At 38.6% G+C, this 14058-nt stretch overlaps 1 protein-coding gene across 5 annotated transcripts; it reads right to left on the reverse strand.

Moving 5' to 3' along the window:
• Positions 1-1212: 1212 nt before the first annotated feature.
• On the reverse strand, positions 1213-12776 carry LOC308098844 (uncharacterized protein). Of its 5 annotated transcripts, none has more exons than XM_080447307.1 (3): positions 12479-12776; positions 4072-4200; positions 1213-2952 (listed from the first exon to the last, which is right to left on the reverse strand). In XM_080447307.1, the coding sequence occupies exons 1-3, from the start codon at positions 12654-12656 to the stop codon at positions 2177-2179; spliced, it is 1083 nt and encodes a 360-aa protein (XP_080303433.1). In that variant the 5' UTR covers positions 12657-12776; the 3' UTR covers positions 1213-2176. The 5 variants fall into 5 exon arrangements, with proteins under 5 accessions (XP_080303433.1, XP_080303432.1, XP_080303435.1 ...); XM_080447306.1 differs by lacking the exon at positions 12479-12776 and adding an exon at positions 6146-6417; XM_080447309.1 differs by lacking the exon at positions 4072-4200.
• Positions 12777-14058: the final 1282 nt, after the last annotated feature.

Genomic DNA, 14058 nt, shown 5'->3' on the forward strand with positions numbered 1-14058 from the left:
AACTTTACAGAAAAACAAGCCCAAAGTCGCTTATAATAAGCGGACATGGCAACACTGTTATTGTTCCTATAACTAACTGCTTCCGGTTTATGTCAAACTTGTAGGCGGGCACTACCGCCATCTGCTGGCCTTCAGATTGCTGGGTGAATAAAACCCAGCTGCAGTTACAGAAACCTTTTCATATAGGCTACTGCTGTATAACAAGATAAAACAGATAAAATACAGAATGCCAGTAAATTCACAAACTCATCACAGCTCTTTATGGCAGTTATTTTTTAAATTATTATTTAATTAACTAATTTGGCTACCCGTACTCAGATTGGCTTGGCACTCAGTTATATTCTAAATCATGGGTACGGTATTCAACGGGGGGTCCACAACCCCTAGGGAGTCCTCAGAGACATTGGAGGGGGGCCACCAAGTTATTGTTTGATAGTAACGTTTTTAAAATTTGTATTCATATTTAACCCCTTAAGACCGGGAAAGCCTATACGTTTCGTTGTTATACCTTTAAAACCGGGAAAGCATTTTTTTGAATACAAAAATACAAGTTTTTCAGAAAACTTAGGTTAGAATTTAGGATTTAGAAGGCGTTTTTAAAATCAGCCTCAGGTCTACATGGGTTAAATATGTCTGAAAATACCCCCCCCCCCCCCAAAAAACAAATAATGAGACACTGTAACCCTGTAAATTTGTATTATTACCACCAAAGCCACCTCTGTACTTTTTGTCATCTTTCAACCATCTTTCCTCTTTCTAAATGTCCCCCTAATGGCTCTGAACTTTTCAAAGCAATCAGGAAAACCAGAGACAGACAGATGCTTTTAAGAATGTCCATAAAATCACACCTATAACTTAGTGTGTTCTAAATTTCCCTTTGATGACTTCCCATTGGTACTGAAACAACAGTGCACTCAGTGCCACTCACCCACTGTTATTACTTCATTTTGATTGATGCTTAGAAACACCCCTGCACATATATTGTCTAAAACTGTGCAGTGCTGGCTGCAAATTTCATTGATCATGCCTGGGTCACAACATTCACATATCTGGCAGAAATTGTTTCTGAGATTAAAAAAACTCGACAATTCAGACAGTCCGCAATACTCACCATCCAGCTGTATGACAGAATACTTTATACAAAATATAAAGGATCAGAAGTTGGAGATAATATGCAAAACAATTTAACACAATATTATGTAGTAGGGGGCTACTTGCTTCATCTATGTATCATTCACCTAAGGGGTCCTTGGCCTTATAAACGTTGAAGACCCCTGTTCTTAATCTTTTAAATCCATATGAGCTGTCCATGGTAACATTTGGATGTTCCTAAATCGGGATTTAGGAACAAAGGTGACCAAGCCTTTGCCATCAGGAGCTCAGAGCCTCTACTATTTGGAGTCTTACCTGAATCAATATCGTCTTTTAAGTCTCTCCTAAAAACGTATTTTAAAGACTGGCTTATTTATGATTCCTTTAGTACCCTCACTCAATGTATTTTATTTGATTTAAATGATAATTTAAAGAAAATAACTGAGTTGTTTAGATAATCAAGAAGACAAAAACAAAATGAGAAGCGCAAACAGTGTAAGCTATTAACAGAAATCATTAACAAACCACAAAATTAAATACACACAGTCAGTGTATTTCAGTCTAATTAAGGTCATGTATCATGACTTTCATTGGTGCAGAGCAGGAATTACTCTTTACAACACTGTCTGTCAGCTACTGTTCACTGTGTGCTTTGTGACTATAGCCATCCATGCTTCATCACACCATACCTCTGACAACCAGGTAATAAAATACATATTTCTCACTTTATGTAACCCTCTCATTAACTGAAGAAAAATACTTGAATGGATGCCACATTTTCCTCTCCTCTCAAAATGGATAAACTCATATTGTGTCTGACATCACCATTTGATTTAAAGCAGGACAGCTGGTATAAAACATGGCCAGCAAACTACACAGTAATAGCAGTATTAGTAGAAGTAGCAACATTTTCTGTGTTTCATGGACCCTCATGTGCACCATCATGTTTGTACCGGTGTGTTTGTTTTTGCCACCAGTTATTCAGCAAATAGGCTTTTCCCCTAAGAGCATAAATGTTGTCTTTGCCATGTTTTTAAGGTTGCATTACAGTACTGTGATGTAATTGTGTGAGCTTCTAGCTTCATCAATATTGAGGTGCTTGGTCAAAAATATCATGATATTTGATTTTGTCCATATCGTCCATTTCACAAGGTTTGAGGTGATTTCTGTGGGCAACTATTTTGTCACCAGTGTGAACTCTCATGTGATCTTTAAGGGTTGTGCTCCGAGAAAACGATTTCCCGCAGACAGGACAAGAGTGAGGTTTGACGCCGGTGTGAATTCTCATGTGAACGGTAAAGTTTGAGCGTTGATTAAACAATTTCCCGCAGACAGGGCAAGAGTGAGGTTTTACGCCAGTGTGAATTCTATAGTGAATACACAACTTGTCTCTGCGAGCAAATTCCTTGTCACATTCGGGACATTTGAAGGCTTTCTGTCCTATGTGACTCTCCTCCACGTGCTTTACCAGGTCTGAGTATGAGCGGCACTGCTTTCGGCAAAAACGGCAAATCTTTTGCTCCATGGAGAAAATATCGTCGTCACTCTGGCTGAACGTCAAGCCCAATCCTTCACTCTCGTTACATTTGTCTTCGTCGACATCGTGGTTTGCGATCACAGTTACCATGGTATAAGAAGGGATCAGCTGACTGTCACTTGTGGATTCTGATTGACCAAATCCATTGGTCCCACTGTTGTAAATACTGGTCTCAGACTCTGGAATGATGCTGAGGTCCACCTGTTCCTCTTTAACTTGTGGAGACTGATGTTGAACGGCCTCATCCTCCGGACTGGACATCAGCTCCTGTCTAGGGTTCAGCTGTTGTAAAGGAAGCAGCTCCTCAGAGACTGGCTGGGAATCTGACAGAGAGAGAGAGCAAACAATTACTATTAACTTGAACTATAATTAAACAATCAATTAAAAAGAAACTGAGAAATGTCATCATATTAGTCCAAAGCAAGTCATTACAGTCATATGATAGAAATTGTATTTATAAAGTTGTCAGGATCCAACACACCAAACCGACATCTGCGTCGATGTTGGAAAGCGTCTGTTGTAGTGTGTGTTGTAGAGCTCTTTGTTTTGCTTTTCGCAAATGCAATGGAGGTAGTGCTCGCTGGACATTTATTTTTGTCACAATACAGCGCATACAGACTGTATGGTACATCGCTACAGCGCTGCATGTTTGCAAAAATGCAGACACAGGAGGGCGGAAGTGGAACTAAATCATGGGACAGCCTACTACAGTTGACTATGTTATCACTTGAAAATGGTTATAAAAAGGTGGATTACTTCGCAGAGGGCAAAGCTTGTGCCCAATGTGGTGAGTAGCCTATTGCCGGGGTCTTCAACAGGGGGTCCGGGACCCCTAGGGGGTCGTCAGAGGTACTGCAGGGGGGCCTCCAAATCTTTGTGTGATATGGACTTTATTTTTTCATATTAACCCATTAAGACCTGGAACGCATCTGTGTCACTTTAGAATTCTTTGGCTATTCAAAAATAGCAGATATACAAGCTCATAGCGCGGCACCGAGTGCCGCGCTATGAACTTGTAGATCTGCTATTTTTGAAAAATCTTTTTTTTTTTTTTTTTTTTTTTTCAAAGAAATTTTAGGATTTAGAAAACATTTTTAAGAATCGCCTCAGGTCTTAAAGGGTTAATCACTTGAACCCTTGCATCTCTTTTCTGGGGGGATCATTAGCCGAAAAAATAGAAGATCTACAAGCTCACAACACGTCGCTGACGCTTTGTGAGCTGGAATGAGAGCTCACTAGACTGTGAGGAGAATGCTTGCATTGCGCGGCATGTTCATGAGTTTGCTGTTGAAAAGCCACATAACATCAAGCCATATTCTTAGGACCAAACTAGCAGCCGACTGACTATGCGACACCTTTCAACCGACTGAACTCCTGACTACACTTCATTTCGACTTACATATAGTCTGTAGCAGTCTGTTTAAATGTAAAGCTTGTTTTACCTGTTACCTGTTCCTCTTTAACTTGTGGAGACTGATGTTGAACGGCCTCGTCCTCCTGAACGGACATCAGCTCCTGTGTAGGGTTCAGCTGTTGTAAAGGAAGCAGCTCCTCAGAGACTGGCTGGGAATCTGACAGAGAGAGAGAGCAAACAATTACTGACTATGAAGTCTATTTGATAGATATTTGACATATCATCAGACCTGTTGTACCCGTTATGCTTGGTAGAAAATGTAATCCACTTTTTTACAGCTGTAACACCTGTGATGTGACAATAAAGTTGAATCTGAATCTTAAAGGGCCTACACCATGAATTTTAACTTTCTTTTCTTTTTTGTGTGTTTTTGGTCTCCCCTACCTCTCTTCTATCCTAAAAAATACCCCAGTTTGAACACTCAGGCTTTCAGAGCAAATCTGGGGTTTTCTGTCAATTGGTCTCAAAACAGGTGACGTCACGTCAGGGAACAATTCCTCCCGTTTTTCAGTTCCAACCCCCCCAAAAGAAACAGAACCAGGAGATAACATGCATACAAACTGGCTCAATAGCGCCCCGTGCCAAACAGGACAATGTGGTATTGCAGGTGAAAGTGCCTTATAAGCCAGAGAGAAGTTAGTTGGAATGAGTATATCTGAGGCTTGATTTAGACTCAAACCTTTTGAAAAACGTTTGAGGGACATAAACAATATGATATTAAATATATATATATATATATATATATATATATATATATATATATATATATATATATATATATATATATATATATATATATATATATATATATATATATTTGAATTCATGGTGTAGTCCCTTTAAGACGTGCTATAATGTAAGAATCTACACAAAAGAAAACATGACAACAACTCATTCCAGTGTTCCGGTGACATTTGTTACGTGTTAAATGTAAAGCTTATTTTAAGCAAACACATAAGGGTGCAACGTTTACAATTAGAGAGCATCCCTTGACGTTACATTATTGCTTGAAGCAATAATGTATAAAACATCTATAATCACACCAAAACTCACACCAAACCCGTTTTGCTTTTAATCACACTTTCATCAACGGGTTACCTGCAAGTTATTTATCAGCAAGCCTTAAGTCGATTAACTCCATTGCTAACTTCATGCCCTCCATAATGAGCTTGTAGCTGAATAAAAGCTGGACCTAACCAGCAATTAGTTGACTTTTAACAGGTTCCTTTTACGAGAGCAATGTTGTTATGTTGTGTATATCAAAATCGTATGAACTTACTTATAATGGCTATATTTTTCCGTATGTCTCTGCTACTTTAGAGGCTATCCAAACTCTTAAGTTGCAATATACCCTCCATTGACAGTCCATTCATGAAACAGAAAAGTAAACAGAAAATACATTTTCACGTCGGGACGGGATACCAATTATATCCAATCAGGAGAGACTGAGAGAACCAACCCCAAAAAAGATAATTTATCAGCTTCAATTTGATTGTGTTCCAGTTCCTCTCTCTCCCTCTCCCTCTCCCTCTCTCCACTTTAACATATACAATGGGTGAATAACCGTACCTTTTGCAGTGGTGGAAAAAGTACTAAAATTCTCCACTTAAGTAAAAGTACCAATACTGCAAAATAAAAATACAAGTAAAAGTCCAGAATTTAAAATTTACTTGAGTAAAAGTACAAAAGTATTGGCATCAAAAAATGTACTTAATGTACCAAAAGTAAAAGTACTAAATATTTGAAAATAGCAGATCTACAAGCTCACAACACGTCGCGATGTGACGCGTTGTGAGCTTGTAGATCTGCTATTTTCAATTAGCCTATGTATAAAACAGGGCTAAAGTGGTTAATGTATGTTTCATTATATCATAGTTTATATCTGAAAAGTAACTGGTAACTAAAGTTTTCAAGTAAATGTAGTGGAGTAAAAGTACAATATTTGCCTCTGAGATGTAGTGGAGTAGAAGTAAAAGTATTGGAAATTGGAAATACCCAAGTACAAATACCCAAGTACAAATACCTCAAAATTGTACTTAAGTACAGTACTTAAGTAAATGTACAGTTACTTTCCACCACTGACAATGGGTGAATAATCGTACCTATTGTCTTCAGTGTGTTGAGGGTCAGTATGTGTTGTTTCAGCTGCTCCACCTCCCTCTTGGACTGAACAACTTGCTCTTCATATTCACTGATGCTTTTCTCAACAACACCAAAGATCTCCTCAGCAGCCAGAGTCAGTCGTTCCTGGAGAAACAATCTGAGATGTTGTGTTCCTGACATTTTGGACCAAAAGACCGCTTTCACATCTAATGTTGTACACAAAATATACAGAGAGTTTAGAGCATCGACTGTGGTCTGAAGATGTTGTTGAATGTTGTTGTTTTGGTGAATATTGAATGACTTCCGGGTTACGTGCATGATGCATCGGTGGAAAAAGTACTCACATTTGTTACTTAAGTAAAAGCATCAATGCAATGGAGAAATACTCTATTACAAGTCTGGTATTCAAAGTATTGGTATCAAAGTAAGTAGTACTCATTATGCAGAATGTCCCATTTCATAACTTTGCAAAATGTTTTGAAAATAGCAGATCTACAAGCTCACAATTGTGAGCTTGTAGATCGGCTATTTTCAAATAGTCATCGTTTAAATAGGGCTGAAGTGGTTAATGTATGTTTTGTAATAATAATCTAAATCTACAAAGTAACTAGTAGGTATAGTTTTTAAATAATTGTATACAAGTATAATATTTTCCTCTGAGATGTAGTGCAGTAGAAGTAGAAAATTGGAAATACTCAAGTAAAATACAATTTTTACTTAAGTAGCCTACAGTACTTGAGTTACTTGACACCACTGGTTATGTGAAACGTGTAGTCTGACCTTACCGCTATTGCCATCTGCTGGCCTGGATGGTTTTGCACAAGTGCCAATAATATGCTGATTGCTGGAGAAATAATAGGACAATTGCAGTTACAGAAACCTTTATTTCATACTACACTGTATTCAAAGTTTATAACAAACAGATGAAATGCAAAATGACAATAATTTTACTCATCATCACAGCTCCACATGCCAGACCAGTTTAGAAACAATAACACAACTCTTAAGAGGTTTCTAAACTCTTCTAAAATCAAATTAACAGTGGCTATAAATGCAAGATCTTGCATTAGCCACCGTTCATTTTAGAATGTATTTTACTAATTAGTTTCAAACTCAGATGGGCTCTGCTTCCAGTTATATTCTAGATCTTTTAAATCCCTGTGAGCCAAACGGCTGTCTGAGATCCTCAGATTGTACCTTTCTGGCTGTTCCCAAATCCAGATGTTCAACACAGGTGATCAAGACAAGTCATTGTCATCAGGACCTCTTTGTTGACTTACCTGAATCATTTTCTTATTTTAAGTCTCTCCTAAAAAGTAATTTTATAAACTGGCCTATTTGTGATTTTTTTTAACTATACTTAATAATTGTATTGTCTTTTATTTAAAGTACAATTAAATGTTTTTTTTTATAATTACAAGCAAGAAGGCAAAAACAGAAATGGAAATGCAGTGTAAGCTTTTGAAACAATTCAATTAGACCTGTCAAACCTCAAAATACTTTGTATTAAGAACTTAGAGCACTGGGTCAAATACTTTTTTATTAAGAACTTAGAGACTGGGTCAAGGTATTACACACCAGGGTTATAACACTAACATACAAAATAACGATGACTAGGATTGAAAACAAATAATAAATAAACGTTTTAAATATAAAAAAGAAAAGAAAAGGCTTTACAAAAAACGGAATCTGTATTGTACGTTTATAAAAACTAATTAAAGCAAACTAAAATAGACATAATGGCCTTAGTTTTTGTCTTTCTCAATACTTAATACATCAAGTATTAGACAAAAGTAGTAGAAATGAAATCTACAATATCCTTCCAATATGTTTTAGTCAACATATAGTCCATGGGCCAGACCAGATAACCTTACCTATATTTAATGGCTTAGCTTTATAGGGTCAATACAAGTATTGTAGTATGATAGCCTTTCCACAGGAATAGCTTTTCATATTTATTGGACATTGTTATTTCCCCTAATTAGCGTATTAATTTCTTTCCAAAAAAGAACACAAACTGGCAATATCATTTTTCATCTTGAACCTGAGGCAACTAAAACATTTATAAAAGTAATAAAAGCAAAGTGTTTGAATCTGCATACACATTTAGTTGTTTTGAAATAAAAAACATGAAAGATAATCATCTGCGTGTTTGACCGGGCATTATACGTCAAGATAACAGAAATAGTGTGGAACTATGGCAAGTAAAAACTAAGCAAAACAAAAGAAACACTGTCATCGGGATAGGGAGTTCCACACCATTTGCAATCTACTTTCTATTCTAGGGAAATGATTCCGACACACAGGGTTGAGGGACCTCTGAGTCTTGTGTTACTGTGGAAGGGTCAGTAGCTGATGTGATAGAAGGTAGAAAGTACAACAGAGCAGCAGCACATGCTTGTCTCTACACAAAGCATTCATCCTCCTCTGGCTAAAGGGACAACATACAACAGAGGTGTGCCTCCTGGAAGAAGCCCTGAGGAGCATTTTACAGCTTCCAACATGTCCATCAGGCGTCACTCACAGAGCCTTTTTTAGAACTCCTCATTCATCCATATCGTAGAGCGGTTCCAAGTCTACCTGAACTCTATCTGAAGCCGACATGGTCTTTCAGCTTTCTGGATGTTCTACTTCTGGAGAAGGTAACTGGATGTTGCACCATGCATGTACCCAAGAGAGTTATAATACGGTTAGGGTACTTCAAGCTTTGCAAAATGTTTCAATCCGATTGCCTCAAGTAAGACCTTGCGATTCACTCGCCACTATTGAAATTTGAGTGGTTTATTCACATTTGTTACATTTGTTCCTGGTCATTTGACCGAAATGGGTAATGCTATATCCAGTATTCCAGTAGATGGAAAACTCTCACTCTCTCACTCACACACACACACACACGTCCCTTAAGTGCCACACCGTAAAAATCTTCATCATACAAAATCAGTTGAAGTTATAGACTTCTGTGATTCACAGCAGGACAAAATGCTCAATTAAGGCCACACAATGTCACTTTGAAAGCAGTGGAGGCGAGGCAAGAAAATGTCATAGGTTCAGAAGCCTATTGAAGAGGGAAACATAATTGCAGAAATCAGATGAAAAACACTGTATTGCTTGACGTCAAGGCAGAGCTGAGAAAACTGGAAGGTTCATGATGTAGCACAAAATCAGAAATGCACTATATTGAAGGAGAGAGTTTAAGATTCAAAACGAAAAGTCTACCAATGGGTATTGGACAAATTACTTCAAACATGTTATAGGAGCTTATTACAATCTATGGGCTGCCAGTGGTGCAGACACACCCCAGGGAGAGGATATAATAAAATAAATATGATTTCCAGGGAAGGCACCTTCCCGTTTTTGAATGACAGCAGTCTATTACTTTATGAGGTGAAAACACTAATAAGCTACCAGTCAGCAAGGTCTATCATATACAAACACAATCCAAGGATGAATAGGAATAAAAATGAATCACAATTAGAATTTGCCCACCCAGACGGCACCGATTTGTAAAATTTGGAGTCTTGGTCCATGGACTAACAATTGTGAAAGATCTTCAAAAATAGCAGATCTACAAGCTCACGGGTTACGAGCGTACGATGTGACGCATTGTGAGCTTGTAGACCTGCCATTTTAACTACATTTCTGAGCTTGTTGAATGTCGTCCCTGACTACCACATATTACAATAACAAACTATACTAAAATGAAACGGCAAAACCAAAACTAATGTGACTCTGGCCATCCATGCTTCATCACACCATGACTCTGACAACCAGGTTATAAAAAGGCACTCATATTTATTTCTCACTCATTAACTGACAAGAAAGGATGACACATTTTCCTGTTTTTAAAATGGATAAAAGTAACTACAGACTCCAACATTGTCTCACATCACACTTGTTTTACACTTGTTGTATAAAACATGGCCAACAAACTACCTGGTAGTAGTACGAGTAGAAGAAGCAAACAGTCTCCATGCTTCATGGACTCTCATGTGCACCCTCAAGTTTGTACAAGTTATTTTTCCAGAAGTTATGCCGCAAAAGGACTTTCCCGTTAAGGGCACAGATATTCTATTAGGGCTGGGATACACATCAATATTATACTGATACTATGTTATGAGACTAGATATACTCTAGGATTTTCAATATGATAATAAAATATATGGCATAACTGTTCGTCTTTTCCAGGTTTTAAAGGTTTCATTACAGTAAAGTGATGTCTGGCTGTATCAATACTGAGGTATTTGGCCAACAATATCATATTTGATTTTGTCCATATCGCCCCAGCCCTACATCTGACACCCCTTGTGATGATCGATGTTGGTAACCGTTTCGCCACATTTGTTGCACAAGTAAGGTTTCTTGCCCGTGTGCACGTTCATGTGACTTTTAAGGCATGAGCGTTGAATAAACGATTTCCCACAGACAGTGCAAGAGTAAGGTTTGTCGCCGGTGTGAATTTTCATGTGGACAGTTAGGTTTGACCGATCAGCAAACAGTCTCCCGCAGTCAGGGCAACAGTGAGGTTTGATGCCAGTGTGAACCCTCATGTGATCTTTAAGGGTTGTGCTCCGGGAAAACAATCTCCCGCAGATAGGACAAGAGTGATTTTTGACGCCTGTGTGAATTTTCATGTGAGCTTTAAGGTTAGCGACCTGAGTAAACGATTTCCCGCAGACAGGACAGGAATGCGGTTTTACGCCAGTGTGAATTCTATAGTGATCAGCCCAGAGGTTTTTACGAGCGAATTCCTTGTCACATTCGGGGCATTTGAAGGCTTTATGTCCTATGTGACTCTCCTCGACGTGCTTCATCAGTTCTGCATATGAGGGGAACCGCTGTCTGCAAAAACGGCAAATCTTTTGCTCTATACAGAAAATATCGTCCGAATCATAAGTCCGAATCAGCTGACTGTCACTGGCGCTTTCTGATGTAACAAATCCATTTGTCCCACTGTTGTAAATACCGGCCTCAGAGTCTGCAATGATGCTGAGGTCCACCTGTTCCTCTTTTACTTGTGTGGAATGTTGAACAGTTACCGTGGTATAAGGAGGGATCAGCTGACTGTCACTGGTGCTTTCTGATGTAACAAATCCATTTGTTACAATGTTGTAAATACTGGTCTCAGAGTCTGGAATGATGCTGAGGTCCACCTGTTCCTCTTTTACTGGTGGAGACTGATGTTGAACGGCCTCATGCTCCTGACTGGACATCAGCTCCTGTCTAGGGTTCAGCTGTTGTAAAGGAAGCAGATCCTCAGAGACTGGCTGGGAATCTGACAGAGAGAGAGAGCAAACAATTACTGACTATGAAGTCTATTTGATGTTTGACATATAATGGCCTGTTTTTTTTTTATAGTGATATAAGTGATATGTTTTGGTCAAAAACAAAACCTTTTTGTTGAGAGTGTTTGTTCAGTAACAGAGGTCTTGCCACCACTACAGCTCTATAAACACTAAATCAGAAAATACATTTTCAGATTTCTTCAATCAGTAGAGAGGAAACACCACAAATGATCTGAAGTTATCAGCATCAATTTTATAGTGTTCCACATCCAAATGTGTCTGCAGCTAATTTTCCCCCCATTGTCTTCATCACTTACAAGTTCACTTGCTTTCCTGTGTCCTATATGACCTCTCTCTCCTGATTGGATAATATTGGTATCCCAACCTGAACATTTATTTTCTGATTACTAAAAAAGCTGGGGGTCAGGGGGACTCCTGTTAGTGAACCAAACACTCTAGTGTCTATTAGCAATGAATATAGAGCTGTTTAACACATATTTAAAGTCACCAAACAAACAAAAATCACTTAGACACCCTTTAACAAATAATACAAGGATGAATAATCGTACCTATAGCGTTCAGTTGCAGAGGTGTAAAGTAACTAAGTACATTTAATTTTGAGGTGCTTTTACTTTACTGGAGTATTTCCAAATTTCAATACTTTTACTCCACTATATCTCTGAGGAAAATATTCTACTTTTACTCCACTACAATCATTTGAAAAATGTAAAGTGACTAGTTACTTTGCATATATAAATTATTTATCTTATAAAACATACATTTAACCACTTTAGCCCTATTTTATACATAGGCTATTTTTAAATAGCCGATCTACAAGCTCACAACGCGTTGCATCGTGACACGTTATGAGCTTGTAGATCTGCCATTTTCAAAGTAACCTTTTAGTACTTTTACTTTATGTATATTTTGATGACAATACTTTTTGCACTTTCACTCAAGTAACATTTTGAACACAGGCCTTTTACTTGTAACAGAGCATTTCTACATTGCAGTAATTGGTACTTTTACTTAAGTAAAACATGTGAGTACTTCTTCCAGCCCTGGTGAGGGTCAGTATGTGTTGTTTCAGCTGCTCCACCTCCCTCTTGGACTGAACAACTTGCTCTTCATATTCACTGATGCTTTTCTCAACAACACCAAAGATCTCCTCAGCAGCCAGAGTCAGTCGTTCCTGGAGAAACAATCTGAGATGTTGTGTTCCTGACATGTTGGACCAAAAGACCACTTTATAATACAATCGCTAGAAATGACAATTGTCCACAAAAAGAACAGTACAAAGACAGAAGATAGCATGGACTGCCTGAAGCTGTTGTGTTGTTGTTGTTGTTGGATATTCTGGTGGAATAACATCCCTGCTTCCGGGCAGTGTTGCCAGATTCTGCGAGAGAAAAGAGCAACCAGGTTTATGAAAACAAGCCCAAAAGAAGCCACATGAGCACTTTAAACCTATATGCATTGGCTATTTGAAAATCTACAAGCTATATACAGTCTACAAGCTGCGACGCGTTGTGAACTTGTAGATCTCATCTGCTATTTCAAAAGAATCTTGGGACATTTTTGAAAATGTTGGAATATTTTAACAACACAAATCTGGTACATGGGTCCCTGGCACAACATATTTGCAGTCAACAGACAAATATTAATTTGGGGGTCTTTGACATGAAAATGTTTGAGAACCACTGGTTTAAACAACATTAGGAAGCCCAAAAAATCGCGACCACCAATATTTGCAAGCAACTTTACAGAAAAACAAGCCCAAACTTGCTTATAATAAGCGGACATGGCAACACTGTTTCCGGGTTGTGTGAAACTGTAGCTTGACGTTACCGCCATCTGCTGGCCAGTCGGCCACTGTCCACTGTGTGCTTTGTGAGTCTACCATAGCAAAATTAACAATAAAAGCCTGGAGATCGAGGCTAATAGTTACCTGACTGGCACCTGAGCATGGGTCCTGCAACTTTGACATCTGTCCTTGGTGCCGTTGTGCAAATCTTGCCTGTACATCTCTGGAAGAAAACCTATGGTTCCTCAGTGAAGCAAGGGTGAGGAACCGGTCTTCTTGGGTTGCTGTCTTCCTTTGACTTCACCAGTCTCACAGAACTTGGTCCTAAGTTTGGAAATGGTACCAGGGGGCTCACACCAAATAATGCTGACACTCTGCATAACGGAACACCAGCTTCCACTGGCCCATTACACGGCCCATTGCCCTTATCCTGAAGGGACAAACGTGGCATCTTTCCATGGGGTCAGTGTTGCTGCTTGGAGCATACACAAACTCAACAAAGTTGCAGAACCCATGCTCAGGTGGCACACACCCTTCCAGCAGGTGTGTGCTGGCAGGTCTCTCAAAACGAGAGCGATTACAAAAAGAAGCATATTGAGGGGGGCACCCCACACGTTTAGCTGTGTTGCTTATTCCACGAATGCCCGATCCTTACAAGCTGTATCTCGTTGTAAAGGTGACTAATCAACAATAAAAATGATATCAAACACAATACCAAATGGTTAGAAATAATCGACCGAAGTTACGTTTCTGAACTTTTTGTGGGCAGTTTAAATCTATGGTTCTAACAACCTTTAAATACATTCATTTGAAAAACTGCTATTTG

This window comes from Gymnoscopelus braueri (genome assembly GCF_963280865.1).
Source record: "Gymnoscopelus braueri genome assembly, chromosome: 2".
Classification (NCBI taxonomy): Eukaryota; Metazoa; Chordata; class Actinopteri; order Myctophiformes; family Myctophidae; genus Gymnoscopelus; species Gymnoscopelus braueri.